Raw genomic sequence first — 24,962 nt, 5'->3', positions numbered from 1 at the left:
TTTCAGTTAATGCAGATTAAAATTCTTTCATCTAAGAAGTATCAGATCTGCTTTATGATCCATTTATTGTTTTTGTCCATCTTGTGGTTCTTATCTTTTCTGTCAGTTTTATACCTAGAGTGAGCCATTCAGTAATTCCTTTATTTTAGGGTGAGTGAGAAATGTTCTCGATGATGGTAGTCACTGAGCACTGACAGGGAGAAAGACTGAAGACTTCCCCACTTCCATCAGCTAAAACCGTCTGTCTTGTCTCTGATGTTCTTGGAATGCAGCTCTTCCCACACTTACTTCACTTCCTCATTTATTCTGTAGTTATTTCTTTTACCCACCCCTGCTAAGATTCCCCATGCTTAAAGGCTGTAGACTACTTCTGATTAATCATTGTCTTCTTCCACAAAGGACAGCCCCGTCTCTACCCAGTGGCACTCAGTAAATATTTACTGAGGGAGTGAACTTTGGATCTTCCTACACCTTGCCCTTGGACATTATCAGTAATAGTTTATCTTAATTTCCAGTGCCATTTTACACCTAATATTTAAAAACCACCCAGTTGTGTTCTCTAAAATCCTGGCTCTCCCGATTTACTGCCATATTCTTAGAGGTAATGGTTTGTCTGGGTCAGCCAGTTTCCTTGCATTATCCTGACCTAATTATTATTTCCGGCAGTCACTCTGAGAAGTGCCGTTTCAGACGCTAGATTACCTGGGCATGCACTCTGCGCGTGGCCATCTAGTGCTCCCAGGAAGAGGGTGAAAAGAGGTCTTGCCAGTCGGTTCTCAACCCTCCAGGTAGGCCTTTAAGACACTGTTAAAACGTTCTAGCTGGTTCCAAACCTGGGGAGTTGAGAACGCTGGGTTAGCATTTGAGATGTAGCTGCATCTAGACTTCTTCAAAATGGCCTGCCTTGGTTTCTGTGTAGACCTGACTCCATCGTTTGTCACTTACTCACTGTGAATGAAAAGAATGGATAGTGCCGCCTTATTCCTGTGCAATGAAAGGTAACTAGGTTTGCTTTTATTGTAATGCTTAATGTTATTGTAGCTTAAAGCTAGACATTTGCCATTTATCTCATTTCAAAAGCAAAGGCTATTTCAATGAGGCTAATTTGTTAAATTGTCTGGACATTACACCACATCAGGCCAAGTATTGAAGGGGGGATTTTGAGAGACACATGAGGCTAATATATAGTCTGAAAGCATTTTTGTAACGCATTATTTCGAAACTTAGCATAATTATTATTAAGTTATTCATTATATTTTAGTATATACTTGCCCTGGTGTTTTAAATATTTGTAGTAAATAGGTATTTTTTTTTTACTTTTGAAGGAAAATGTCTAATTCTTATCACTGTCAGGACTTAAAGTCAGAAGTAGTGATTTATTATTCTAACTAATTAGTTTTGAAAACATGTGTAAATTGATCAGACTTGCACTGAGTTAGTGGCACATTATGGTACAGAACTTCGCTTGTCTCCCCGGTAGTTCCATGGGCTGCAGTCAGACCCTCTGTGTTCTCATCATGAGTATTGGCATGGCATTCGGATAAACTGGCAATAAATCTGTTTTATTTTTAGGCATTTGACTATGAACAGAAGAAGCTATTAGCAACCAAAGGTATGTGTTATGTTTGTTAATGATCTATACTTTTTTCCTGTCGATACTTAAAAGGTTTTCCAGTGTTCACACTGAATTGTGAAATTGAACCCTCATTTAAAAAATGTTTAGGTTCAAAGTTGCCCAAGTTTTATTGAGACTGAATGTATTTTATTGACCAAATTAGCATTAGATCAATTATGAGATAATATAGCATTTCAGAATTTACCATTACTTTGTATAAAATGTTTTGTGAAGATAATTTAAGGCATTTTATGTTAAGAAATAGCATTAAAGCCCTGGCTGGCATGGCTCAGTGGATTGAGCGTGAGCCTGCGAACCACACGATCGCAGTTTGATTCCCAGTCAGGGCACATGCCTGGGTTGCAGGCCAGTTCCCAGCAGGGGACTCACGAGGGGCAACCATACATTGATGTTTCTCTCCCTCTCTCCTTCCCTTCCTCTATAAAGATATGTAAATAAAATCTAAAAAGAATTGTATTTATATAAGAAAAGAAATAGCAGTAAGTTCTGATTTATTTACATATATCAAAACAACAGTCATCAGTATTTGAAGAGCTATATTCAAAATATCAAGCATTGTTTTGTATTCTGTTTTCCAAAGCTATGCTAAAGAAGCCAGTGGTGACGGAGGTCAGAACACCTACAAACACCTGGAGCGGCCTTGGGTTTTCTAAGTCCATGCCTGCGGAGACCATCAAGGAGCTGAGGAGGGCCAACCACGTGTCCTACAAGCCCACGATGACAACCACTTTTGAGGTAGGCCGAGTCCTCCCTACACATTCTTCCTGTCTGGTCTCTCAGCAAACGAGAGCTGCCCCCTCTCCCCTCCCATTCTTTGTTTACTTAAGGAGAAGTCACTAATGGGGATTTAATTTCTGTTTTTTAAATATATTTTATTGATTATGCCATTACAGTTGTTCTATTCCCCCCTCATTCTCCTCCACCCTGCACACCCCTCCCCCACCATTCCCCCCTTTATGACCACGTGTCTCAAGTTCTTCAGATTCTATATTTCCCCTACTGTTCTTGCCCTCCCCCCTATATATTTTCTCCCCACTGTCTATGCTACTTATTTTCTGTACCTTCTCCCCCCTTCTCCTCCTCCCACTCCCCTGTTGCTAACCCTCCATGTGATCTCCATTTCTATGGTTCCACTCCTGATCTAGCTGTCCTCTTGGTTTGCTTTTGTTTTAGGTGTGGTTGTTAATAACTGAGTTTGCTGTCCTTTGACTGTTCATATTTTTTTTATCTTCTTTTTCTTAGATAAATCCCTTTAACATTTCATATAATAAGGGCTTGGTGATGATGAACTCCTTGAATTTGATCTTATCTGAGAAGCACTTTATCTGTCCTTCCGGTCCTTCCGGTCCTTCCGGTCTGGGTGAACGGTTCGTTGTTGTCGGACTTCTGTATAGTTCAATTTTCTTTGTTTTGGCTGCGTTTTTGTTACTGAAACTTTGTTGACTTTAAACTTGATTGTGCAAGGAGGCACAGAGTTTCCACCTATGCCTCCATCTTGGTGGAAGTCTGCCCATTAATCTGATTTAATTTCTATTCTTATAAACATATTGCTGTAAAATCGATGCAGTCTAATGCAGTATGTTCTTTTCTGTATCTTTTCTCAAAGTTGTTGTTCAGCTGTTACAGAGATGTAAATTTAGCTAACTGAGTTTTTGTTAGGGGGAATGTCACACGTGCTAGGATGAGGCTGAAATGAAGCAAGGACAGATGTAATAATATCCCATAAACTATATAAAGAATCCCTTTATCCAAGGGTATCACTAGCAAGCCCACCATAGGGGGAAAAGGCACATATTCAAGAAAAACAAGTGTTCAGATAGGAGTTAAAAATCCAGTGTGTCCGATGTGCCAGGAACACAGCAGGAAGTATCACAAACAAGAGCTCCAAAAGTTTATGTCTCCCAGATGTTGGCTGCCCTGCTAGATTGAGACTGGGAAGCTGGCATCCACAGCACACGGCGAAGGGATCCAGAGTTCCCAATGCCCAGCCAGCCAGGCTGCACGTGACTCACTCAGCAAAGCCTTCTTTCTCAGTTGCAGAGCATCAGATTTTGGCTATTGGCCTTTTGGGAGTAGGGGTGGAGTAAGAGAGAGAACACACACACACACACAACCCTTGGGAGACTGCAGACCCAAGCACGGGTGGAAGTGACCGATCCAAGAATCACAGTGTTCAACCAGAACACAGTAGACAGCAAAACAAATAGTGGGGAAGGGTTTCATGGTTGTTAGTCTAATCATTGGCATTTGTAGATTGGCCTTCTCTTCCCTACCTGTTTTCTTTGTAATAAATTAGACTGTTGATGAAGGGTCAAAGCAAACACGTGCGCTTTTTTCTTTGTCTCTCTGAGTAAGTGAAAAAGAAAATACTATGGAAATACTAGAAAGAACAGTCTCCTGTGAATTTCATTGTCAGACCTACAGTAGCAACCTGGCAGGCTGTATGTACAGACGAAGCTACTATCAGCAGCTAGAGTGTAGGCACCGTTATGAAATGTTTCGAGGCTCTAGGGCGTTCGCTCCTCTTTCTACCATGATAGCTCTAGTGGCAGAAAGCATCTTCTTTTGTCAGCTGAGACCTTAAAACTGCTGTGCTAATTCTTTCATCCGAGGCACCTACAAGTCTCGCCTTTTTCGCTCACCTTTGCTTGGCAGAGTGTTAGGTGGCTGATTGTGTGTGTGCACGTTCAGAAATTAAGTACTTTGCTGTAGAACTGCTGATTCAATTCTGCTCTCAGAGACCAACACTACGGCAGTTTGAAGTGATGGTCATTCAGATGATACTGTTGTGGTCAAGTGCAGGGGGTGCGGGGGCCGACAGCCACCGCTGGTTGTGGCTTCGCTCCTCTGAGCCTGTTTTCTCATTTGAGTTGTTATGAGGATGACAGGGGAGAGGGCATCCAGTGAGCAGCCTGGTGTACGGTAAGTTCTGGGTGGCATTTAGCAGTCCCTGTTATTTCCACTGGAGGAAAGGGGGCCCACAATAGTTAAGTGTCTTACTTGAGGTCATGACAGTAAGTGTCAAAGAAAGGACTTGAATTCATTTTACAAGATTTCCTTATGCTCCTCTTCCTAATGGTTTAACCCAAGAGGGCACACAGCAGAGGTGATATGTAAATGATCTAGAGACACATTGCCATACCTTAACAGGCAAAAGAGGCCCTTGGAGAGCTTGGTAAAAATGCAGATTCTTCCACCAGGATCTCATTCACCAGGTAGGGAGTGGAACCAAGAATCTGCATTTTCAGCAAAAGCCTCATTCGATTCTAATTCGACACCCTCCTCTGCCCCACTGTACAGGGACGTAAACAAAGGGGAACAATGCACAGAGGGTGGTGTCAGAGCCCGACTCTTCTGCTCGGGCACTTACCCAAGGATGGAAGGACCCCTTTCTGTGCGGCGGGGGGCCTGACTCAGTGGCTGAACCCCCTCCTGTGGCTTTTCTTGCGTTGCCCATCTTCTTGCACCCTCCTGGTTGAGGTCTCTCGGCCCAGTCCTACTACAAGGCTGGCGGAGGGTGGGACCACTAACTCGGTGTTCACCACATAACCTGCATTTATTTATGGCCTCTTCAAACACGACTGACGAAAAGATAAAAATCAGGCTTTCTTTGGGAATGGTAGTCTAATTCTCCCTAGTGTGTAGGGCTTGAACTTTTCCTCATACATCGCAAATCCATGAAAGGGGGTGCAAGGGCCCCCCAGCCTTTCCATAGCATCTGATATTCTGCAGCAGTTGCTCTCTATTCTGCTAGCGCGTGGGAGGGGTCAGAAACTGGGCAGTGAGTGAGGATCACTTGTGTGGGTTAGGGCATGAGGGGATGGAGAAGGACCTAGGGAAAGTAGAAGTTAACTTTTCCAGAAGGTTGACCACATCTCTGCTTGTAGCACTGATATTTTTTAATTAGAGGGTGCTAGAAACACTGTTTGTCCTTATTCTTTTCCAAAGAAAACAACCAATGGATAAACAGAATGCCATTCGAGGAAGCACGTACAGCCAGCAGGTCCTGATGGCCATGCACTGCTCCCTCAGTGGGCCAGGGACCAGGGTTCATGGAATTCCCTGTTCTGGGAGACTTGCTTGAGGCAAGAAGTTAATGCTTTGAGCTCCTCGTTCAGAATTCCCAGAAGCTAGACTTGATCCAGTTTTAGAGCAGCTTTTGAGAAATTAGCCTGTTCTAAAAGGAGCTGGAGGCTTTGTTTTGTTTTGTTTTCTTCAAAGCTCAAAAATAGGACCCTGTCCGCTTCCTACATGTGACACCACAGGTCACGCACAAGGCTGCTTGGACCTACGATGGGTGTCAGAGCCACAGAACTACAGAAGGTTTGGGGGCTTCCTCTTCTCTTCGACACTCAAATCTTAAAAGCATGAACAAAGGTCACATTCTCTGGAGCAAATAAAAACGTGCATTGGGAGGCAAAGATGGTTTTTAATTTCTCAGCACTGAGAGTAATGAGGTTGTCCAATTATTTTAAATCTTACAAATCTGAGAGTGTAGGTGAGCTTAGATTAATCAGATAACAAACTAGTAGATGTCACAAGAGTATATTTTACTTAATGTTTTTAGAAATCACTGTATTTAGCCAAGTCTGACATAGTGTTTGAATTAAGTCAGCTTAGATCTTAAATTAATGGTTTTTTAATGCTCAGAAGAGTTTAGATGCAGAATCTTTAAAATGTACACAAGTAACATACAATGATCTCATTAATGCCTCTGGTAATTACCAATTTTGAACATGCTGTTATTTCCCTTGCTGCACTGGGTTTATCTGGTGGAAGTATAATGTTAAAGATGGTTTTAATTGAAAAGCTGGGGGGTTTTGTTGGGTTTTTTTGTCTTATGAGCCGTCCTTTCCCTACACTTCTTTACAAAAGTCAGCAAATAACATTCAGTAGATGTAGGGAGATGTACCTATGAGATTCTGTAATTCCACAGATATTTATCAAGCAACATCTGTGTTCCAGACACAATTCTAGGCATTAAAAATGCATTAAAATGCTTGAATACAGGCTCTTGCTTTCATAAATAGAGCTTGCTTTTTGGTGGGTAGAGAGTGATACAAAACAAGTAAATAAGAATATTTAGTTAATAAAAGTCCCTGATAGGTATGAAGCAGTCTGCTTTAGATTGGGTTGTGATGGTGGGTCTTAATGAGGTGACATTCAAGCTAAGACCTACATGGCAAGAAAGGTCTGGCCTTGGGAGGATCTAAGGAAGGAGTGTTAGGCCAGGGGGACAGCTGGTGGGCTCATCCTTGAAGTCAGGACCGTCCAGTAAGTTCCTGGTGCCCAGGTGGATCGGGTGATAGAGCGTTGAAGATGAGGTTGGAGAGAGAGGCTCAGTTCTGGAGCACCTCAGCCCTTTGTAAAGGACAGAAGCATTGCAAGACTTTATTCAGAGGCATGATTTGTTCTAATTTGCATTAAAAATCAACCTAGTTGCTTTGTGGAAAATGGATTATTGGGAGGGAAGAACAGAATTGGAATGTTCGTTAAGGAGGCTATTGATAACAGTCGTGGAAATGGAGAGAAGTAGGTAGATTTGGGGTATATTTTTGAGATGACGTCAATAGTACTTGCCAGTGGATTGGATGTGGAAAGGGAAGGAGGGATGAGGATGACTTCATCAGCCGGTGAGTGGCAGAGTCACTTACTGAGATGTAGGGATTCTGAGAGGAGTAGGTTTGGGTGTAGCTGGTGGGGACAGGTTTACAATTCGATTTCAAGGACTCTGCATTTAAAATGTCTGTGAGGCAGGAGCATGGACATGTCAAATTGGCTGCTCCATCCACTCAATTTGAACAGAAAAGTCAAATCTGGAGGTAAAAATTCGGGGGTCATGGATTTAGCTGAAAGATGGAGATTACTTAATAAGAAAGTGGAGGTGGAGGAGAGACAGGCAGGCTCGGATCAAGCCCCAGGGTGGTAGGACATCTAGAGGGGAAATGTGAAGGAAGATCCTACAAGGCTACAGTGAGGTCGGCCAGAGACCTGGGGCGGGTGGTGCCCTGGTGCCTGGAGAAAGGAGGTATTAAAGGAAGCCGTGGTCAGCTGTGCTGATGCTGCTGGGAGACTGAACGAAGTGAGATTGTTGAGGTGAATCGTAAAGGATTTTCTTGGAATTCTTCAGTGAAACTTTGAAAATCAGAGACTCCTGACTTTAATACTCTAGACATAGTACAAAGCAAAGTGTCTGTAATAATGGTGATTAAATAAATGAAAGAATGGTTAAGTGCAAGTTCAGTGCAGACTTCTGAGATCTTTTAGATTACTATTTTTATTTTGACTTGGGGGAATTCAATAATTGATATTTATTTAGACTTACAAGGAGTTAAGTCTGGACTCTGGACTCTCAGAACTCTGCTGGGCACCCTTGTGATGAACAAAAACTTCAGTGTCCATTGCCAAGTCCTTGGTGGCTGGAAGACAAGGATGGAGACAGGTACCACAGCCGGTTCCCGAGAGTCAGTGGCTAACTGCAGTGCTTAGATGTTGGGAACTGCTCTGCCTGGTGTCAGGAGCTGTAACCCCCCATGGCTAAGGCTGAGTGAGCCACCTTCGGACCATAAGCCACTAAGGAGACAAAGCTTATCTCCCTGGCAGGAACGCTGCTTCTGCTCCTTTTTCCATAACGTGGCCTCCAATGCTTGGTCAGTTAGCCAATGACGGGTAAAATTCCTCAAGGGAGGATTGACCTAAGTTAGGCACAATCACATGGAGGCCCCAGGGAAGGACTTGGGGGGCTATGAAGAAACAGGGTGATGGATCCTCACCCCTCGGCTATGACGAAGCCTGACTCCCCTGAGTCCGAGAGAAGTCTCCGAAAATTCCTTGGCTGTTTGCCACCTCTGCCTGACTTAAGCCTGAAAACAATGACAGAGGGCGGTGCAGCCCTGTGCTGGGAATGGAGGGCTCCCAGAATGATCAGGCCCGAGAAAGGATATGTAAAATCCCGTGAAGTCTGCTTTGCTAAGAATGCTCTTAGTTAAATGATAAAGGCTCAGGCAGAAAATGAGTTTGTTATTCCAAAGCTTTGTAGCCTTTTAGCTGATGGACCATGACGTACAAGAAGCCCTAATAGTTCTTTGTATGCTATCTACTGTTTACTGCCTGACAGTGATTAGTAAGTTGTACCTGAACTCCTGTGCAAAAATAAAACCAATAAAAGCCTGTCTAGGCAAGGGTCAGTGCGCTCTTCCCTTGAGAGGGTTGCCAGGCCGTTCTGAGATGCTCCCCCCTTGAGGGAGTAGCCGTGCCGGCCCTTTTCCTTCACAGGACTTGGTAGTCCGTGTGAATTTGTCTCATGTCTCACCCATGATGCCATGGGCACTGAGAGCTGGTGCACGCATCAGTTAGCAATTGAAGTAAATGGCAGTGGTCTGCTGGGCATCTTTCCCCTCCCAGCCCAGGAACCCCCTTATCACACCGTGCCTTATCTGGCTTTGATTGTTTACAGGGCTCGTCAGTGTCCCTCTCGAGGTCCAACAGTCGCGAGCACTTGGGAAGTGGGAGTGAATCTGACAACTGGAGGGACCGAAATGGAATAGGATCCACAAGTCATGGTGAATTTGCCACTTCTATCGGCAGCCCCAAGCGCAAGCAAAACAAATCAAGTGAGCTTTGAATTGTAATCATACTTTTAGATGTAATCAGCATGGAATTTGTTTATTTGGTAAAAATATTTTACATTTTTAAGTCTTTAAAATGTGTGTATTTCATTCGTAGGACATTTTAATTGCTAAGAGTCACATATGGCCAATGGCTATTATACTAAACAGCACAATTGTAAATAATTTCTTGACACCCTTGTCAGCATCACCAATGTCTGGGTTTTCCCCAGATGTCCTTGCTTATACCAGTTGTTCCAGTGTTAATTTTTAATAATTTCCATTTTTACTCAAAACAGCAAGTTTATCATTTGGACAATGAGTCACACCATCAGCCTGCCCCACCATTGAGTCCTGGGGTTCCTCCCACGTGCCCCGCATGCTCTGTTCTGCCTTCACCTTGACCCAGCACCTCGCTGGACCCTCCACAGTCTTTTCTTTAATGGCATTGGGGCCTTACCTTCCATTGGAGGAGTGATCCAGGGCTGAAGGCCTTTGGGGCTTGGTCCTGGAATCTTGCCTCCACACATTGTCTCCGCAAGCAATAAAATATCAATTTTTAAGAGAAAGAGAACACCTATCAGGACATTCCTGCCACTGTGATGTATAAAGTTCCCCTCAATTGGGAGTTGAAAACTGAAGAAAGTAAATAGTGGTACCTGAAACAAAGCAGAATGCAATTCTTAGGTTTGGTGACTGCATTGATCCCAGAGGATATTAGATGGATCTGATTGGCTAGCGGAGTGTCCTCTTTCGCTCCTCATCCTCTCCTTGGGAATCCCTTGTGAAGCTGCAGCTTTGGTGGAAGAGGATCAAACTCCCACATGGACAAGAAGAGCCAGTGGGTGGTTGGTTAGGACTGGCTGCACAGCGCTGCTGGAATCTCCAAAGCAGATCTTGACGAGTGTTTCAGTATTTGGTCAAGTGCTTGGCATGGCTCACTAGTCCGCCACCCAGCTGTGCAGGCCACTGCGCCTGAGAGCCATACACAGTGTGGAGAAATCTTTGCCTGACAAATCGGTTGCAGAGCCAGGGCCAAGCTCAGCATTGCTGTCTTAGGATTTTTCTCAGGAGACAGATTTATTTCTGTCATAAATTAAATGCGGGAACTCACTTTATGGTACTCTTAATTTTGGAAGTGCTCTATTTGTGAGCCTGTGGCCCAATTGCATTTTAGCAGGGAAGGAGATTTATATGGTGCACTATCGTAGAATTCCATTGACCCCAGGTGAGCACGAATGTGGAGACAGAGAGCCATCCAGATGGAGCCTGGACTTACAGTAACTTCCATGCCTTTATTGTTCCTAAGGGACCTTCCTCCCAATTCCTTTTAATTCATATGCAATCAGTGATAAAGAGCAAATGTGTCTGAATGCTCCAAGTGAAAATGACTAATGATTATTAACTGCAGTGGCACTGGTGCTGAATTGCTGCCTTGCAAGTGTAACCTTTTAAATGGCAGGAATCACTCGGAAAGCAATAGCCAGCATTTCATTCAGTAAAGGATTGCTGTATTTCTGCAGCTACTGTTCTGTTCATCCCAACAATGAACTTGAAATATTTGAGTGATTAAAACTTTTAATTAAACCTTGTTCTCTGTGAGCATTTGCACTTCAAGCCTGTCTCTCGTTTGCCCTTCAGCGGAACACTATCTCAGCAGTAGCAATTACATGGACTGCATTTCCTCACTGACAGGAAGCAACGGCTGTAACCTAAACAGCTCTTTCAAAGGCTCCGACCTTCCTGAGCTCTTCAGCAAACTGGGTCTGGGCAAATACACAGACGTCTTCCAGCAACAAGAGGTCAGTCACGCTTTCTTTATTTTTCCCCCGGTTTGTTTGGGTTGTGTTGTATGACGACTTCTAGAATGAAATCACTCATTGACCTATAACTGTGCTTTCACTGAGCATTTTTTTCAAGTCTCATAGCCTGCTTTTGCTGCTAGGAAAAACGTGATCTCATTTCCTATTTATTTAGAACTAGTATACACAGGATAGCAGAAATATAGGAAACAGTGTTGATAAAAACACACCTTCAGCAGTTTTAACTAAAAGACTGATTCATAGGAACTTAAAAAAATATGTTTTGCTGATTATGTTATTAGTTGTCCCATATTCCCCCCTTGTATCCCTCGGCCATGCGTCCCCCACCTTAGTTCACACCCATGAGTCACACATAAATGTGTTCTGGCTTCCCCATTTCCTATACTGTTCTTAACCTCCCCATCTATTTGCACCTACCGTTTATGCTTCTTGTTCCTTGTACGTTTTCCCTCATTCCCCCTCCCCCTCCCTGCTGATAACCTTCCACGGGATCTCCATTTCTGATTCTGTTTCTAGTCTAGCTGTTTGCTTATTTTGTGTGTTTTTGTTCTGTTTTTTTAGGTTCCGTTGATTGTTGTGAGTTTGTTTTCATTTTACTGTTCATATTTTTGATTATCTTCTTTTTCTCACATAAAAAGTTCCTTCAGCATTTTCTATAATAAGGGTTCGATGGTGTTGAACTCCTTTAACTTGACCAAATCCGGGAAGCACTTTATCTGCCCTTCCATTCTAAATGACAGCTTTGCTGGATAGAGCAATCTTGGATGTAGGTCCTTGCCTTTCATGACTGAATACTTCTTTCCAGCCTCTTCTTGCCTGCGAGATTTGAGAATTCAGCTGATAGTCTTATGGAAACTCTTTTGTAAGTAACTCTCTCCTTTCCTCTTGGTGCTTTTAAGATTCTCTCTTTCTCTTTAATCTTGGATAATGTAATTATGATGTGCCTTGGTGTGTGCCTCCTTGGGTCCAACTTCATCAGGACTCTCAGAGTTTCCTGGACATCCTGGAAGTCTATTTCCTTTGCCAGATTAGGAAAGGAAATAAGTTTTATTATTGTGTTTTCAAATAAGTTTTAATTTCTTGCCCTTTCTCTTCTTCTGTTACCCCTATGATTTGGATGTTGGAACATTTAAAGTTGCCCTGGAGGTTCCTAAGGCTCTCGTAGTTTTTAATTCTTGTTTCTTTATTCTCTTCTGTTTGAATGTGTATTTCTTCCTTCTGGTCCAAATCATTGATTTGAATCCCGATTTCCTTCCCTTCACTGCTGGTTCCCTGTATATTTTCCTTTATTTCACTTTGTATAGCCTTCACTTCTTCCTCTGTTTTACGACCATACTCAACCATTTCTGTGAGCATCCCAATTACCAATGTTTTCAGCTCTCCATCTAATAGATTGGCTATCTCTCAATTCTATTTTTGGAGCTTCGATCTATTCTTTCATTTATGCTGTATTTTTTTTTGTCTTGGCATGCCTGTTACATAGTAAGGGGCAGAGCCTTAGGTATTTACTCCAATGATGGAGCAACCCACGTTGCTGTATTGTGGCCCTGTCTAGGGGGGAGGGGCGGTCCGAGAGGGAACAGTGCTGCTTGCTCAGCTCTTTGGCGGCTTTCAGTCACCTCCCCCCACTACCCACAAGCAAATTGGGCCCTTCTGGTGATGATTCCCAGGTGTGTGGGTTTGTGTACGTTCTAGGATCCTGTGGGTCTCTCCAGCAGACTCTCCTCTGAGGCCAGGAGTTTCTCCTGCCTCTGCCACCCCCGCAGATTTTTATTGCCAGAGGTTTTGAGGCTTCATTTCCCTGCTCTGGAACCCTGGGTTTCACTGTCTCTCTTGCTCCCAGTTGTTCCTCCTGGTTTACCCACATGTCAATGTGGGATCACTGGGTCTGCCAGCCACCACTTCACCTGCCTGGTCCTCCAGCCACCGCCTTGCCTCGCATCCTCACTGCCCCAGGTGCTCATCTCCACCCCTCCTACCAGTCTGAAAGAATGTTTTTTCTTTAACTCCTTGGTTGTTGGACTTCCATACAATTTGATCTTCTGGTAGTTCTGGTTGTTTTTTGTTTTTAAATTGGTCGTTGTCCTTCTTTTAGTTGGGCAGAGAGGTAAAATGTATCTATCTACACCTCCATCTTGGCTAGAAGTCTGCTATTCACAGGAACTTTTGATTTATAGCTCTATTAAGGTCAGCAACAAGTCTGTGTTTGATATGATTTCACTGTTATATTTATAGCACTTAAAAGTAAGTATCAGAAATAAATGTGTAGTTACTTTGACCCTATCCTAGTTTTGTTATTGGAATCTCTTCTCAGAGAATATAGTGTACTCTTTATACATGTTAATTTATTATTTTTAAAAGATTTTTATTTATTTATCTTTAGAGGGGAAGGGAAGGAAAGAAGCATCAGTGTATGGTTGCCTTTCATGTGTCCCCTCCTGGGAACTGGCCTGCAACCCAGGCATGTGCCCTGACTGGGAATTGAACCTCGATCCTCTGGTTCACAGGCCCATGCTCAATCCACTGAGATATGCCAGCCAGGGCTCATGTTAATTTACTAATTTATGTACTGTTTGGGTTTTGCCCAAACTGATACAGAACTAAGATGGCTCTGAACCATTGTTACTGGTGAGATGACCTCAGTTCTTGTCTTTTTGAAGGAAAGATTGCAGTCAAGAGACAAGGTGCAGTCAAGCGAGGATCTATTGGCCACAGCAAAAGCACACTTGGGACAGTAAAACAGGGAAGAGCTGAGCAGAGAAGAGGCAACAGGAGAGCCCAGGCTGGGCTGCTCTTCTGGGCCTGAAATGTAACTGAGGCCCAGATGTTATGTCTCGGAAGGGAAGGTCAGAGGGTCCAGGCTGCAGGGCCAGCGATATGCTGGGGATGAAAGGTTACCCTGGGGGCGAGGTCCTTGCTTCCCAGTTTGTCTTCCCCTTGCAAGGCACCCAGGGCTCCCCACCTGGTGACCTTCTGCACCTGGCCTATTGGCCTTGCTCTGCTCATGACTGTCTAACTATGTGTAACAATTCCTGGCACGGATTTTGGTCTAACTGATCAGCCATGGCCATTATGCACTGGCATAAAGGACAGAGCTTGATCCTTTTTAATAATGCTGTCATTTTACCAGGGCACACCTAACCCAATGCAACAGGAAGTTAGAATAGCTCTTCAGATAAATGTATCTATTTGATCCAGGTTTGGCTTTACTTTATCTTAGAGAATATCTAATTAAGCTATGCATTAGTGAATGAAGAATCTAGAGTTTTTATTAGGTATTTTGTATCATAAACTTAAGTATTGCCCATGGCTCAATAACTTGAGTTTGATTGCAGGATCTTTTTGCTTTTTTAATACCCCCCCAAAAGATACTATGTACATCTAAATCAGTGTTCATTTAATTAAGGATTTTGTAAGTTGAATAACATTTTCATCTTCAACACATTAAGGAATTGCAGTATTTAGTCTTTTACTTAGTTTTGCTGGTTAGATAAGGGTAGCTGATTGAGAAGTTCAAGGGCAGAAGTATTTTGTCCAGAAACAGAAGGTCTCCGTGTAAATGATTAGATATTATTCACTAATATTCTTGGTTTATTTCCTGTTTGAAGAAGCACAGAAATAAATTTATTGTAGGTACTTCTCATCCAGTTATTTCCAAAAGAAAGAAAATATAATACAAAGCCAGGGAGGCCTTATATAATATTAACTAGAGCAGGGGTCAGCGGACTACAGCCTATAGACCTTCTGATTTGGTGAACAGAATTTTATTGGAACACAGCTACACTTACTCATTTACATATTGTCTATGGTGTCTTTCAAGCGGAAAGAGTGGAGTAGCAGCAACAGAGACAATATGGCCCACAATGCCTAAAATATTTACTGTCTGGTCCTTTAAGAGGAGTTTGGGGATCTCTGAAGTAGAGCCTCCATTAAATAGAATTTATAAAAACATAGCTTTAGACCTTTGATAAATGATGACTATGGTAAATGATAAAAGATTTTTTTACAAGGTCTATATGTAACTTCTAAATCGAAACAAAATTTCAAAATAAGTTCTTATAATGGAAGAGTAAAGTATATTCTACTCTTTTTGGATGTGTTGAAATTTGGCACTGCTTCCTTCAGTTAGGGTATTTTCTAATGTTCAGATGTGACTTAATAAGGACCCCCCAGCACATAACATTATGAGATTTATTTTAAATAGGTTGAAGATTTATTTAGTAACTTTTCCCAGATCTATCTATCTATATTATTATTAACCATTACTGCCCATTATTTTACCCTCTTGGTGAACCTACTGCTTTATATTTATAATCATTTAATAGCCACAACAGCCCTGCAAGGTGCACCATGGTCAGCCTGTGTGCACAGTATCGTCAGAGTCAGAATCTGGGCCCATTGCCTGTCCGCATTTCCACACTGTCTTCATGGGCAGGGTGGGATCCTTGGGCTGCTTCCCTCCATGCTTTGTTGCCAGTGCCAAAGAGTACCATTATACTGTTCCTGGAAACACTCTCCTGTGCCACTTTCTGATGGTCTGCCAGGCTCAGCCAAGTGGGTCATGGATCTGGGAGTTCTTCTGTCATTCTTATGTAGAACACAGTGGGAGATATTTATATTTGTTAGTCAGTTTCTCTTTATAGAGACATACTTGACCAATTCAGAATTCAAAACTAAGAAGTATTTTCTCTCTCCTGGACAGATGTGTATTCTCCCTTTTATCAGTTCACAAAAACGTGCAGTTTGTACTTCCTTTTCTTGTCTTGGCTGCCAGGCTGCTCAGACCTAAGTCTTATCTCAGGAGCAGTCAACCACTGGCTTAGATGAAGTCTTCAGCTAGAATAAACACTTTCATTCCATCACCTTAATTATTTAGCTCTTGTCCCTTAGGTTTGTGACACCACTGTTCTTTTTTGGAAGTAGAGCATAATTAATAAATAAAATAGGTGTAACAACTGAGTTGAACCTACAGTGAGGTAGAAAATGAGTATTTATTATGTTGGCTAAAGATTACTTTTTCACCTACAGATCGACCTGCAGACATTCCTCACTCTCACAGATCAGGATCTGAAGGAGCTGGGAATTACTACTTTTGGTGCGAGGAGGAAAATGCTGCTCGCAATCTCAGGTGAATATAAATAATACTCATCTTTGAAAATTTGAATAACCTCTGCCAGTGGTCTCAGCCACTGGGGCCGGTTCTACCCATTCACCACTTGCTTACTGCCCTGGCACCTTGGTGCTTATGGCTTCAGAGTGTTTTCCCGAGAGCAGTGTAACAAATGCTGAGGACGTCCCCACTGTTTCATCAAGACATTGCCTGAAAAACCTTCCGTGACAGTGTCATTCCTGAAACAGCTTTCTTCGGCAAGATCTAACCAAAATTGCCCTTTACAGAACATGAGACTGGGGAGCAGTTTAATTCTCCTTTGCCTGTGGTTGTACGCATCAGTAAGCACTGGGGTTAGTGAATAATTATTCTGGATTGGCTCTTATGTTTCAAGTGCATGTGTCCTTGTATACCGACTGAGGTCATCGCACCAGTGGAGGAAAAGAATGTTCCTTGGTATAGCTGGAACGTGGCAGTATTATACTTGTCTTAATGCTTTTTCTATTTTTTCCTAACGTTTTAGTAGAACTAGTGAGTCACAGAAGGGTGCAGGGTCCTCAAAGTAGTCACAGAATGAAGGGAAATGATGTTGTCTCCCAGACCGCCTGCTGTACACATTGGTTTTATATTCTATGTACTGCAAAGTTCTCTATACATATTTATGGGGTACCTCCTGTTTGAAAGGAATTGAGCCAGACGATGAGTCAGGGGTTGGCAACCACATAACAGTGTTCCTGCAACAGGTATTTAGAGAAATATGAGGAAGCAATTTGGGGTCAAAAAATGGGTTTCCTTTTTGAAGACTTTCTGATGAAGTTCATGAGTGTCAATTATACATACGTGTGCCAGTCTCTCAAAAAGAGAGAGACCCCAAGAGCAGAAGCCAAGTTCAGGGGCGGTGAGAAAATGATGTGGCTTTTTCAGAACACTGAAGTTGCAGGCTGTGCTATGTGAGGTTGGCAATAGCCTCCAGCTGGTGAAAGTCCTTTGCAAATAGCATTGACTAATCAGATCAGCAAACAAAATGGAAACTGCAGTGGTTTTCTATTTCTTTAAGTAGCAGATTGCATCCCCCACCGGCTTCCCTACAGGAAACTTATCTAGAGACCTAATGTCCGAAGCAGACATAAGCAGAATAGCTTTCAAAGAAGGGTGGGAATTCAGCCATTGAGCAGCTTGTTAGGTTCCTCTGTGGATAAATACGGTTCTGCACACATCAGCTGGTGAAGTCTTCCTCCACCCTGTGTACCCAAGCGCTGCATAAATGGAGCTCCAAAGGGCGGATGCGTTTTCTTCTTCACTCATAAGATCAGCTTGATATAGTGCAGAGGACACTGTGTTCAAACAAGGAGACTTGGGCTTTGCCTCTGCCAGCTCATGAGTCCTCGGGTGAGTTTCCAAACCATGAAGGTGGACTGGAATAGATGGTCGTGTGAAGTCGCCTTCAATTTCTTTGTCTGTCCTTCCACGTGGTGTATCATCAGTTTTTACAGGATACGTTATTCAGGGGCCTGCCACGGTCTTTTCTTTTTTACACTGTATGGAAATAGGATAGTTTTTTTTTTAAGCTTGTTTACCCTATAACTCAGCCTTAGAGGGCTGTTCCTAGAACCAAATTAACTTTACATATTTTCATATTCTTTTATTTGAAAATATACTCCTTGAAATTTTTTTAACGCACATAATCTCCACACCTATATTATTAAAATAGGCCTGTAGGCCAGCACGTTGATCCCAGAGAAGGGTGTGTTCCAGAACTCCATAATCTTTCACTGGAGATGCATGGAATGCCAGGGACAGTGTAATGAAAATTAAGTGCTTTCTTTGTGTACCAACCCAATTCTGAACTCTGAGGCTTCCAGCAACAAGCAGATACCTCTAAACACTTTCATAGGTTCCAGATGGTTGGTTAGGATCTTTACTTGGAACACATTTAAGATGTATTCCAGGTGGGTTTGGAATCTTCTTTTTTAAAAAATATTTTCTCCAATCCTCATCTTCATTGTGGTTCTGCTGAGGTTATATATTCTACCTCTGCAGCCAGCCTCTCTCAGTGGGATTCACAGGTCCTTGCTTTTCAAGGGAATGAGACTTTGAGTAAGATGCCTTATGAATGCTCTGCCCAGCAAGAAGTATCTGATTATTTTAATGATTTCACCTTACTTTGTTCAGTGCATTTGTTTGAATCTAGGGAATTGTTTTCTCTGCAAGTTTTTATTGAGAAGCCCTTTATCAAAAAGGTTCTTTTTCCAGTTCAGCTCATGAGAAATACATCCATTTATAGTCTGAGAACAGTCTGTTTCCAGAGAGGTGCAAGGCAGCTGGGCAACCTCGACTCACGTTTGTCCTGTGGGTACATAGTTTGGTTAGATACAGATTTTGCCCATACTTTTTAAAATTTTGTGGAGTTTTATTTTTACTTATAATCAGAGTTCTTTCAGTGTAAGGTTTGGTTCTTCTTAAAATTTGGGGCCAGAAGACATTCATGTTAGTGTTATTAGGAGCGTTATCTCTGGTAGAAATGCATCAGAGAAAAAAAAACTTCTTTCTAATCCATGGTTTTGGAAATTTAAAAAATTTCTCTGCGTATTTGAGTAACAACACACAGGGTCTAAGGAAATTTAGCGTCCTGTTGACAGGCTTCCCACCACAGCCTCAGGTAGAGCTAACATTTCCCGACCTATTCTTTTAGTTTGTGACTCTGTTCAGATCCGCAACAAGATCCTGAGAGCTGCCAGGATTGTGTGAGCCTTGGAATTTCAAAGAAAAAGGTTGGTATTTTCCCAAACTGTCTTTTAGGTTTACTGAAAAAAAAAAATCAGTGGAGGGAGTTTCATTTTTAATTTAAAAAACAACAAAAAAAGTAAAATGAAAGTCTCCTCAATAGGACTTGGTCCTTGATAATCTCTCTAGATTAGCTCTGCTTCACATTTGGAACTATGTAACTTAGAAATTACATTTTTTATGGAATGGCCAAATTCTTTCTTTCATGATCATTTTTATTTCTCTCAAAAATCTCATTCATAGGACTTTTCAGAATAAAGTTTTCAATGTCTATTAAAAAATTTGTCTTCTTCGATGGCCTGATGGTTTTCATGTGCTCAGTTGGTCGTGTTCTGTGCGGTAGGGGAGAACAGTACTTGACCTCATTCGTTCCTTTCCTTCTCTGTAGTGTAGGAATGCATGTCCTGATGTGTGGGTTAGTTGCCCATGAGAAAATGAAGGCCAAAGAAAATGTTTTACCATGAAGGTGATTAAACTTTCCCAGGCTGTGTACTTGAGATAATTAATTTATTCTTAACTCTCCTACAGTTGCCTTTAAATATATTAAATTCTGTCTTGATTTCTGAATTTTTTAAAAAATAAGATACATGTGTTCATATTTCACTAGGCGTGTCATTGCTATGTATTTCTGCAGGAACTTGAAATAATAGCCAATCTTCTAAGCATGTTTTAAGCAACAATTTTCTATTTTAAAAAAAAGTTGGAAAACCGGAAGTAAAACACTGGCATACGTGGAACTACCAGTTCCTCACATTTGTATTCCTGATGCTCTGATTGGTCTTCTCCACACAGCGGATGCACCTCTGCAGCCCAGGGCATGGCCCTTTGTGTCAGGATTATAGCTTGTGTGGACAGCTGACTTTGGCTAGTTTTAAAACTCAATTTCCTTATCTATAAAATGGAGAATGGTAAAATTATCTACCCCTTAAGGAGCACTTAAATAGAACAAAACAAATGTAAAGTGCTTGTCATATAATAAGCTCCAATAAATCACTATTACTTGTTTCTCCCTTAAGACCTCAATGTGAATGAAAGAGAGATGTCGCCATTCTTGCATCACTGCTGTGGGGCAGGCATTTTTATTTTGCAAGGCAGTGAGGTGAAATGTTAAGGGCATTGGTCCACTTACCAGAACTCAAGAGACAGGAGCCCTTCTGGCCATGCAGCTGTCCCTGGTCCCCCGTGACTCCCTGCAGCCCGAGACTGTGTCCCCAGTCTCAGCGGCGTGGCTGCAGCAGGCGGGCCAGAGCTTACAGTGTGGCTCAGATTCCAGAAGGGATTGTGTATGGGTGAGGAAGTACTGAGCACTGTAAGGCGCTGCATAACTGGCATCACCCTGCTCAAAAAAAAAAAAGACAACTTTAAGCACCTTCATTCTATCTTATCTCGGTTTGAAATTGTAAATTTGGAGGTATTTGCATTTGGTGGCTATCAGAACCCTAATTTCCAGAGTCTGACCATTCTGTGTCCTTGTGTGAGTCCCATCAGTTGGGTGAGGATCTTTGCGTGTGTGTGGCCGTGGGAATAAAGTGGCTGCACAGTCGTAACTGAGGTAGGCTGCGTCAGGTAATTTTTACTTGGAAAGAAGACGAATTAAACAGTGTTTTCTAAATACTCTGGTTTTGTTGAAATCGAGCATCTTGGGTTTTTCCCTGAACATTTAGATTCAAGTATTGGTTGTTTTCAGTTGTATTTATTTCCTCAATGTTGCTGTTTTTACTAAGTTAATTTTTTCTTCAAGGAGACCTTCTGCTGATACACTTCTTCATGCAGCTCTCCTGCTCGAGGCACACAGGCCTCCAGAGCTGGTGGGGCGACAGCTGAACGTCAGTGTGCCCCTCCATTCTTCTCGTGTCGGGGGGGGGTCTTCTTTTCGTGTGTGACTTTATAATTCAGTGCCTACTGTATGTGACATGAGCTTGATGGCTGTAATAATTGTCTGTGTTGTTGGTAATTCGTCCTCTCATGCCTTTCACGGGCATTGAGGGCCCCCCTCCCTTGGCCTCTGAAATGACATTTGTGTGGGTCAAACTGTTAATTCGTATATCTAGAGTTTGGAGGGTTCTGAGAGGGACATATCCCCCAGGCAGTCTACGAACTTCAATCAAAACTATTAGCTGTCCTCAGCCTTCTTGGCTAACAACATGTTGTCTTTGAAACTTTCTAGCATTTCAGAAATGTCTTGACCATTAACTAAAGAGTTTCCCCTGGCTACCAGACTCGACCCCCTCCCTGCCCCCAAACCTACAGTGCCGTCATCTTCTGAGCTCTACTGCTCTGTTCTGTAGTTCATAGAAGTTTTCCACTGACCTTCTGACAGTTCTCTCTTTCTCTCTCTAGAACTAAATAAAAACCGAAGAAAGCTTTTTGAACCGCCAAACGCACGTACCACTTTCCTGGAGGGCGGGGCCAGTGGGAGGCTGCCCCGGCAGTACCACTCAGACATCGCTAGTGTCAGTGGCCGCTGGTAGCGGTGCCTTCCGGGCATACACTCGCCACCTCCCTTGTCAAGTTGGACGCAGGAGATCTGTGAAGGGCCTTCGCTGCACCCCGTCCTTAGCACTCTGGTGTCTGGTATCAGGACCAAAGCATCTTATTCACACCTGAATTCTGTGCCCAAAAGGAAGAAAAGAGAAGATGTTTTTATGTCATCATACAGAACACCACACACGGATTACTTTTTTATAAATGGTAATTGGACAGGATTTGCAATATGGGGGGTAGGGCTTTATTTCCTGTTTTATTGACCTATATAACATATGCACTGATTTTATTTTTTTTTTACCTAAAATGAAGGATTTGACATCTGGGATGCCAGAAAACATTGAAGTTATTGTTTGCTTGTTTTTGTTTTGGTATCTGGGGATTTTTTTTAAATAATCAAAATGGAATTTTCTGGTACTGCTCTAAAATGAGTATTGAGGTCTTTCAGCACTTTACATTTTCTGATTTCTTGTCCTGTGGAAATTATCTCTTTCTCTCATTTTTATGTTACCTGATATAATGGTACAGATCAAATTTAGTTTAATTTTTCTGACTGTGTTAAATCTTTGTTTGAAATGGTACTGGATTATTAGTTTCTGTACAGAATGTTCTGGACCAGTTCTGTTCATTTATGTTCATGTCAGCATCCTAGAAACAATTAGCAATGAACCTAGTTCACAGTAACAGGTGCAAAGAAAGACCAGATGGACTTTGCAATATTAACCCTTTGCAGTTATCATATTTAGCTGCTGCCTATATTGCTAAAAATGATTTTCATGGTTGTCTAAAGGCAAAGGGCTATTTTTAGTATACTGGCACTAAAGGACACTTATTTATATCAAACTTTTTATTTTTAGATACTATAAGCATACAGTACATTGATGAAATTGGTATCTACTAGAGATTTATGGTAGCGACTGGACGGCATTCAATAACTGACTGGAGCCCTAGATTGTCACTTTATTTAAAAAAGACAAATAACCATCTGACAAGACAGCACTGTTGCCATTAGGAAGAGAAATAGATTACTGTCCTTATGTATGCATTAGCTGTGCTCCATACAGTCAGCGGACTTCCCTAACACCATGCATGTCTGCCCGAAGTAGACTCGCGTTTGTTGAGAGCAGAAGGCTTTATTTAAGTCTCTAGGGTGACAGTTTATAAAGACGGCAGAGTTCTGAAGTAAGGGGAAAAAGACTATTTTCTAAGTGGCTAGACTCATTGTTAAAATCTTATACTGTGAAAGTCCAAGTAATCGGGCAACATTGTTTCCTAGGTCTTTTCAGACATCTTATTGTGGATTTATGAAGGGTTTTCAATTTATAAAGAAAATCACTAAGTGCCTCTCTTTCTTCAAAGCAATATTATTTCCAAGTGTATTAATTTGTTGGAAAACTTTCCCATAGGAAATGTTGTGAATGACTTGTACTGTAATGACTTATTTATGCTCACTCTTTAAGACTTTCTACGTGGACATAAACCACTGTTGCATGCTCTTAGCAGAAGGCATTCGGTAAGCATACCTAACAACTGGGGACTTTCCTACAAATGCCAAATCAGACATACCTGCCTGACATTTCTCCATGGCTAAGTCTTACCATGAAAGAACAAGAATGGAAGAGAAATTTTGCACACAGAAAAATTTTCACTTTAAAACATTGTATTGGTTACTTTGAAGGCATAGATAGTGGACCTGTCATAAAATGATCAATTATAATGTCACTAAATGGATGTCCATTCCTAAACTGTATCTGCTTAAGGATGTAGAACTAAATCTGTCCCTTTGCCAGTGCAGTGGGGTCACCCCGCGCACATCACACGCACCCCTCGTCACGTGGGGCTCCCCATCCTTTGCGGCTGCTGTACTGACACATCGGGCTACCCGTGCAGCGTGGGAATTCCAGATCGGCTTCCTGTTCAGCAACTCAGTTCTCTAAAATGTATCGTTTCTTTAATAAGACTTTCCCAAATAAAAGTCATTTGGAGCTCTTTTCCCAGCCCTCTACCACGCATTTGAAACACGAGGAAGATGGAATGAATTTGCAGTATTAACGGAAGTTTTATGAACAGTGCTTTATGCCAAAGGGAAAACTGTCCCAATTAAACGATTGAATAGGGTGTTCAAAATAAATAAAAACACTGGAAATTACTTTTCTCACTTTCTGTTGAGGCAAGGAAGGGAATATAACACTACAGTATACAGTGTTATATGATGCACAAAATATTTGGATTATTTGAATAAATGCTAGTTTTTAATCAGTCTGTGCCTTAATAGTGACCAATTATCTGTAAATATAGAACAGATGCAGATTGTATTTTTGTGTGGGTTTTTGTCCTTTTAGTAATTTTTTTAAAAAGAAAGATGGAATTAAACATTGAAAATGGGAATTTTTCTAAACTAATCAATTGTTATATGAAAAATAAATTTATATAACCCCTTTGTATTGCCCTTGCTAGATGAAATGCCTTTTTTGAAAAAAAAAATATTTACACAAATTCTAGACCTGTCTTTGTTTTCTAAGAAAAAAAAATTTTGGTTGTTGCAGCTGTTTCTGCCGTAGAGTTGGATGTGTGCTCTTTGTCCTGTGGATTTGCATTGACAGTCCTCATTCCACCCAGAAGCTCAGGCACTTTATTTTAGCCAGTGAATCCGGGATCTGTGATCAATCACTGTTTCCATGGCCACCCATAGGCAAACACAGAAAGTCGTATTATGGAACAGGTTACATTCTTGTTCTTTCTTTTACAAAGGCTCAAATGTATGACCACTTCAACAACCTCATCTGTCAGCAGAGGGGCTCCTTGTTCAAGGACCCGGGCTTCCATCTCAGACGCTGACCACTGAGCGATCACACTGAATGCGCACTGGGCTCACCCTGAGATTTTGTCTGGACTCATTCTCAAACGGAACTAAGACCTTATTACTAATCCTGAGTTTTGTCCAAATCTCAAAGAAAACCTAACTACCCATTGTGCACCCAGCCATATCTCCACTTGAATGCTCTGTGGCAGTGGTTCATAAAAATTGTTTCTAGCGCTAGAGTTCATTTAATACCTAAAATCTTACTTGGGGACCCAATATGAAATTATCATTCATTCACTTATTCTTTCTATAAATACTTAATGAGGGCGTAGTCTGTACCAGGAGTTCTAGGAACAACAGTGAACAGGACACAAACCCCTGTCCTCACTTAGCTTACACTCGAAACGGAGAAAGGTGGGGCTGNACTAAGACCTTATTACTAATCCTGAGTTTTGTCCAAATCTCAAAGAAAACCTAACTACCCATTATGCACCCAGCCATATCTCCACTTGAATGCACTGTGGCAGTGGTTCATAAAAATTGTTTCTAGCGCTAGAGTTCATTTAATACCTAAAATCTTACCTGGGGACCCAATATTAAATTATCATTCATTCACTTATTCTTTCTATAAATACTTAATGAGGGCGTAGTCTGTACCAGGAGTTCTAGGAACAACAGTGAACAGGACACAAACCCCTGTCCTCACTAAGCTTAC

General features: G+C 41.9%; 1 protein-coding gene across 3 annotated transcripts in view; it reads left to right on the top strand.

The window, feature by feature from the left end:
• Nucleotides 1-23,700, top strand: part of BICC1 (BicC family RNA binding protein 1) — a 275,205-nt gene extending 251,505 nt beyond the window's left edge. For 2 of the 3 annotated variants that reach the window (XM_037062751.1, XM_037062750.1), the window contains exons 16-21: nucleotides 1,573-1,612; nucleotides 2,217-2,371; nucleotides 9,093-9,249; nucleotides 10,885-11,045; nucleotides 16,095-16,194; nucleotides 21,301-23,700. In XM_037062751.1, the coding sequence (XP_036918646.1) occupies nucleotides 1,573-1,612; nucleotides 2,217-2,371; nucleotides 9,093-9,249; nucleotides 10,885-11,045; nucleotides 16,095-16,194; nucleotides 21,301-21,431 (744 nt within the window). In that variant the 3' untranslated portion in view covers nucleotides 21,432-23,700. Of the gene's footprint in view, nucleotides 1-1,572; nucleotides 1,613-2,216; nucleotides 2,372-9,092; nucleotides 9,250-10,884; nucleotides 11,046-16,094; nucleotides 16,195-18,868; nucleotides 18,948-21,300 lie in introns of all 3 variants that reach the window. The other variant, XM_037062753.1, reaches the window with a different exon arrangement.
• Nucleotides 23,701-24,962: the final 1,262 nt, after the last annotated feature.

The sequence above is a fragment of the Sturnira hondurensis genome, unplaced genomic scaffold (genome assembly GCF_014824575.4).
Source record: "Sturnira hondurensis isolate 20B ecotype Veracruz unplaced genomic scaffold, ASM1482457v3 Scaffold0014302, whole genome shotgun sequence".
Lineage (NCBI taxonomy): Eukaryota > Metazoa > Chordata > Mammalia > Chiroptera > Phyllostomidae > Sturnira > Sturnira hondurensis.
Note: the sequence above shows the minus strand (reverse complement) of the source record. Positions and strands in the feature narration are given on the sequence as shown.